General features: G+C 27.3%; 1 protein-coding gene across 1 annotated transcript; it reads right to left on the bottom strand.

Annotated features, from left to right (window-relative positions):
- Positions 1–200: 200 nt before the first annotated feature.
- LOC113369852 lies at positions 201–1,982 on the bottom strand. Its single transcript, XM_026610450.1, has 6 exons — positions 1,894–1,982; positions 1,619–1,799; positions 1,139–1,326; positions 973–1,083; positions 600–902; positions 201–470 (listed from the first exon to the last, which is right to left on the bottom strand). The coding sequence occupies exons 1-6, from the start codon at positions 1,942–1,944 to the stop codon at positions 285–287; spliced, it is 1,020 nt and encodes a 339-aa protein (XP_026466235.1). The 5' UTR covers positions 1,945–1,982; the 3' UTR covers positions 201–284.
- Positions 1,983–6,640: the final 4,658 nt, after the last annotated feature.

The following is a 6,640-nucleotide window of genomic DNA, read 5'->3' as shown; positions in this document are numbered from 1 at the left end:
ATTAACACTAACAACTTGGAGTTTCATAACTTGAATAAATAATAAATTTTGTAATGTTTCTATCAAACAAGTTTATGCTTTTTTACAACATAATCAAAAGTTACGCCTAAATTATTTTAATGATTAGTTCTAACACAAACTACAGTTTTATTGAATTGAAAAATTGTGATAAGTTATTGATGCAGAAATGAAAATGCATAAAAGTTCACTTGCTGGTTTATTAGATTATGTATTTGTTCATCTATAAAACTAATAGTTAAGAAAAATTATTTCAAGTTACAATTTCACACGATGCAATTTTCCACAACATCATTAATTTCTTCCAATCTGGATTCCCATTTATTCAAATTGTCTGAAGAACATTTTCCCAAATCTAAACGAAGTTCCACGACATTCCTGAGGGCTTCTCCTACTTTAATGCCAACATCAGTTGAAACTCTGGCTGCTGCTAGTTGTATATTTAATGCAACCTAAAATAATATAAAAAATAATTATTTTAGCAAATATTACAAGTAATTGTAATAATTATGAAAATATACTCTATGCTATAAAAGAACTTTATTAAAATTTTGATAAATAATTTATACAGAGCAAGGAACCTTTTGCATGCATTTGGCCGATTCTTTTCGTTCCCTGAAACTCATTCTTGCAGGCAATTTATCAGTACAATCATTTAGCTCATCAACTAATTCTTGAACACCTTCGAAAGCTTCATCAAATATTGCACCAAGATTATCACTTAAATCATTAGCTCCAAATAATTGACGACGAATACATGAATTTGCATCGTTGATTGTTGAATTGGCCAAAACTTTAACTGCAGCCAATTGATCCCTCAAGCATTGACGGGCAGAATCATCGAACATTTGTTGTAATAGTAATCCTCCAATATTTGTTTTGATCTGATAATAAATTGAGGCAATAGTAGTAGTATGTAAACTCTTTCGAGTTCAATAACTAGCAATATTTTACCTCCTCGGTTTCCTCTTGGATTTTTTCAGTGATGGAATTAAGAATGCCTACTGCGTCGTCATTCATTTCTTGGATGGCATTTTCAAATTTAAGTCTAGCATCATCAATAGCCTAAACAGATGAAGTAGTCAGTACAATTGAAAATTAATTTTGTAATTTATCTTACCATTGAAACAGCCTTTTCAAGTCGTTCCAAGGAAAGCTTTGCTTTAGACAAGGCTGGTCTCATCAATGCATCTCTAAATCTAAGCAAAAGTTCGGACTTTATTCTAATTGCTTCACTTATCAAATTCAAGGTTCCTTTTGTAACAGCTTCTATTTCTTTGGTTAGTGCAACTAAAACTTTACCGAGGCCTGTGAAAAAAATAAAATTAAAAAACAGTTTTTCTTTGTTGTTCAAGTCATCGGTTTGTGCTTTTCCTCAATCTCAGTGACATATTGTAGATATAATTAGACTTGTTAGTACTAAAGTTAAGAGTATCTAGCATTGATACTTTAATTAACTGTTACTCTCATTACGCATTATTACATTATTAATAATTTGCATTTAAGCTTACTACAGCTGAAAACTGTGAAACCATTAAAAAATTTGAAAATAGTTAAATAAGATGTATGTATATAAATATATAACAGTCTTGTATCTCACCAGTGGTTATGTCTGTAGTTACTTTAGCTACATTATCAAAAACTTCGGTAACTAAAACGTCCAAATTGTATACCAACTCCTGCAAAACATCTGAGACAATACCTCTTTGACTGATTTCGAAGGTTGTTGGAATAGCATTTTGGATTGGTTCTGCCTCTATGGTAGGAATGGCAATTGAAATCTACAAAACAAAAATATATGTGAATATTTTTTTAGCAATTTTTTAGGTAAGAATATATTTATATTCCAAATCAAGTTACAAAATGACATCTTACTTGAAAGAGGCTTAAAGCCACCAGAGCAAAAATGCAAGATGTCTTCAGCATTTCCGAAATTTCAGAATGCACTTGGAATAATCATGAGCAATTCACTTTAATTATTAGAGAAATGCAACATTTCCGACCATTTATATAAGCATAATTGTTATCTAATTTCTTTTTTCTCATTTTATTAGTTTGTTTAGGTATTAGACTAAAATAGCTAAATTTTGATTAAGTTCAGTAAATACTAGATAAAACGTGAAAGGCAGTATCTTATCATTCTTAATAAATTTATTATAATACCTACATTCTCCTTGTGCAATCTTCTTACATTAGTTGCATAAAATAGTAAAAATTATGCATACATCATAATTGCATACACACACACTCACACATTATATATATATATATATATATATATATATATATATATATATATATATATATATATATATATATATATATATATATATATATATATATATATATATATAAATAATTATCAAATTTCTGTTTGTTAATAATGCATGTGTACCCATGTTAAATATTGTGTTTGCCCCAATATTTGATAAATTTATTTGCTCGTTATTTGACGTAATCAGCTTATCGCTGACTTAATTTGATATTACGTATTTTTCGGAAACAATAACTTGTTATAATGTAATTTTTATGAATTAATAAGTGTTTGGTATGTCAAATTTCGGAAAAATATTTGCTATCTTCAATGCAATTGTAAATTATGTTTGTTTAAGAATTGTAAAAACATTTTGGAGGTTGTACTTAAATTTCTGCTGATAAATATATATATATATATATATTATATATATATATATATATATATATGGAATATATTTTCATTAAATATTTTCGGACTTTTCAATAATGTTTAATTGCAAATATAGACAAATTAGTTGTAAATATATTATTATAAGTATAATAAAAATTTTTAGATGATGTAAATTCTTTGCTTTATTTAACTGTGAATAATATAACATTAACTACAGCATATGAAAACTCTTTTTGTAAGAGAATGTGCAATATGATTGATAGAAAAATGTTTGATAAATAAAATTCAAAAATCAATTAAGAAGAAACGGTTCAGTAGATCTTTACCAAACTCTCATCAGCACGATTTTCAACAAATATCATACAAACAGTTTGCGAAATTTTGAAATCGATTTTTTTGAGAAAAAATGTTGACGAAAAATTAATTGGTGATTATAAAGAAACAACACAGCCAATTGTGCAAAACAAATTACCACACATTCACATACTATTACTAATATTAGTGTCATATGATTCAGAATGACTTGAAACGTCGGCAAGAGTTTATCGTTCCGATACTGTACAGCCAATTATATGCTATTTTGTTTTCGTAGATTCCGTTCGGAAATTTTTTATGTTTTTGATCAAAGTTGACCGGCATGTTAGTAGTCTTAACATCGCACAGGAGCTGGAAAAATAGACCAAAAAACAGTTTTAAACCAATAAACCAAAATTTTAAACCAAAAATAATGGATTATTTCCCCCAACCTAGTATAATGTAAAATATTATACAATACAATAGTGTCAAAAGTCTTATCATGAATTATTTTTACATTTTTCACTCGCACCTCATCGGGCGTATAGTCATACATCACACGTGATTCGCTTAGCGCCCTTCATCAAAATAAATAAAAAATCAGACGGGCTAAGAAGCATGAGACCATGGTTCATGGTATGAAAGCAAAATAAATAACAATCTTGAAAATTCCACCGGCATCATATATTATACGATGAGTCGCTCTTTTAAGGAGCGTTCTGCCAAGATCATTCATCATTCTCAGGCACAGCCGACTAGAGACTGAATGAAAACGAGACGTTCGTTTTTAGTAGTTTGAGTAAATTTGATATAGACGTCTTTAAATATAAAAGATATAAAATTTATTATAGCTTTTTATAAGATACATTTGTTACGAGTCTCCAAATTGCTAAAGAGATACATTTTGGATCATGTGAAGAATTATAATATATATCACACAGCATTCTCAAATGATAAGTTTATGGCACAAATCTAAAATTATTTCTGATAGCATGTCAAGGGCAAGATAAAAATTTATATTACTCCATCTACTTATGGATATTCTCAAATATGTTAATATAACAACAAATTTTCAACAAAACAATTACAGAATGTGTATTCACGCAGTGATTTTACGAGACACTATTAAGAAGCATTTTTTAGAATAAACTCTAATCTTTTGACATTTCTAAATAACATTATTTTATTACACTAAAATAGTTCAGATTTAAGATGAAAACGTCTTTTTATACCCATAGTTATATTTCGGAAAATGATATGTATATAACGTATGTAACAAGTCAATGTATGTACAAATGTTAAAGAACTAATTTTTGGTGATGGTTAATTTTGAATTCATTTTAGTTGATCATTTGTTAATTTCAAGATTTTACTTTAATCTCAATAAATCAATTTTTATATATCGTAAATAATTTCAAGTAAAATTTCTACAGGGTCCGATTAATTCTGTACTAGACAACGTTCAATTGTTAAGTAAATATTTAATCTAAATAATTACTTTGCATAGATGTTATCAAATATTTGCAGATAACTTTTCCATCGTTACTGTAATTTTATAAATAGAAACTATTTCTGTAATTTCAAACAGAAATTATGTAATTTTTGCCATTCGAATATCTATATTTAGACATAAATTAAAAGAAATGTTGTACACTAATCACTAAATATATACAAAGACACTTAAATATTTTATTATACTTCCCCTATAGTACTTGTTTTATTTTTATTCAAAATTTAGATGATTTTAGTATTAACCAGAAGTTCAAAAAATAATCCAATAAACAAAAAGAAAATAATTCAATAAAATAAAATAAAAAATATGAATTATTATAATTTGATTTATTCAACCTCTAATTTGAAAGTCTTGGGCGTTTGGTTTATTCAACTTATAAGTGGAAGCTAATTAATGACTTTTTTAATTTTTCAATATTTAATTATTTCATATATGCATTAGTACAGAATAAATAAATCAATACATTTATGAATACTTCGACAAATTATTGTAACTTGTTTTTTCAAGTCGATACTTATTTTAAGATTTAAAGCACTCATTACTGATGTTTTTACTTTATTATATATTACTATTACCATGATTTTTATGTGACTTTAGGCTATTTATAAAAGCATGATATTTTATGAAAAGCAAATAAGTATTTGTATTAATAATTCGTAGGTTTGTAACAAAGAAAAATAGTATATACCTACAATAGAAAAGTTGAAATGGGTAACCTTAAATAAAATCCTGTAGTTCTTACATATAAATTACTAAATGTCTTTATGAAGATTGTAATTTGAAGGAAATACAATTTAAAAAAACTTGTTTTAAGTTCTCGCCAACTAGTTATTTATGAACTGCTGTTTTTGGGTAAAGTCTATTGGTCTTTGGATTATTTTAATAAGTCTATAACTATTTTGCAAATCTTGGTTCTAATACTGTTCAATTATATCTACTGAATTATGATAATAAGAAAAGGTGTTGTCTAATAGAAAAGTGCCAGTGGTCATAATTTATCCTATTAATCTAGAATCTTTTTTTTTTGATTGGCCTCGCATAGTAAGAGCATTAGCCATACCTGCAAATTTTCTTTTTACATTTTAACTATCTTTTATCATATCATATAATATCTTTATTATATCATGTACTATCTATATAAATCCTATACTATCTTTAGATATACTATTTTATTATATCACATACTAGATAGTATATTATAAAAATGTAAAAAGAAAGGTTGCAGGTGTGACTAATGCTCTAACTAAGCAAGGCCAATAAAAAAAATCTTCAAAATTAGTTGGGCAAATTATGGAAACTGGCACTTTTCTATTAGACAATACCATTTCTTATTGTCGTAATTCAGTAGATATAATTAAAACCAATTCAGTAGAACAGTATTAGAGCCAAGATATTATTTGCAAAATTGTAGTAGAAAGTTAGATAGTATCTAACTTCTCTTTCTAACTGCCTTCTTCATTATTCCTTTACTCCTAATATTGCTTTATAATTTTACTCCATCTCAAACCAGCAATTCAAATTCTACTCAACTTACCGAAACAAATGACAATTTTGTCAGTGCCAGGACTCGAACCGAGTAACCCTGACGTGTATGTCGTGCACGCTACTGCATGAGTCATTTCCGCCGTTCAGTTTAGATATTATAAAATGTATTGTTTTTAAGTTTATTAAATTAGTTATCAAAACTGATTTTTGACATAATTATATTTTTTGCAGGAAGGCCTAAGCCTGACGACTATTTGCCAGGTATTGGTAAACATAATGTCATAAGTCGTGCTCACATAAACAAAATGTCGGCAAAGGCAATTACTGATAACGAATACGATATATAAATCAAGCAAAAGCAACGGAAAAATGTCTAGTGATTGCCTTCGCACGCGATGTGATCCATCATCTCTCTTTGTGAAATGCCTGATACATAGGTAGGTATATAAACATAACCGTACACATGTATATATATATATATATATATATATATATATATACATATAATATATTTTATAGCAACATATTGCATCTTCATTAAAAAACATACTATAAAGATCTATATCCTTATGGTGAATAAAGGTTTTGTATATTATCATCTATGGAATATACACAAAATATATTTCCAAAAGAAAATAGCCTTTTAGAGCGTTGTTGCATTGAATACATCATATCACTATTAG

Source organism: Ctenocephalides felis, unplaced genomic scaffold, assembly GCF_003426905.1.
Source record: "Ctenocephalides felis isolate EL2017-DRISC unplaced genomic scaffold, ASM342690v1 CF-g0.4_SCAFFOLD_01492, whole genome shotgun sequence".
NCBI lineage: Eukaryota > Metazoa > Arthropoda > Insecta > Siphonaptera > Pulicidae > Ctenocephalides > Ctenocephalides felis.
Note: the sequence above shows the minus strand (reverse complement) of the source record. Positions and strands in the feature narration are given on the sequence as shown.

Coding starts and splice junctions, on each gene's coding strand:
- LOC113369852 (XM_026610450.1), bottom strand. CDS start 1,944: ATGCTGAAGACATCTTGCATTTTTGCTCTGGTGGCTTTAAGCCTCTTT. Junction 1,800..1,893: donor TGGCTTTAAGCCTCTTTCAA/GTAAGATGTCAT, acceptor TTTGTTTTGTAG/ATTTCAATTGCCATTCCTAC. Junction 1,327..1,618: donor AACTACAGACATAACCACTG/GTGAGATACAAG, acceptor TTTTTTTCACAG/GCCTCGGTAAAGTTTTAGTT.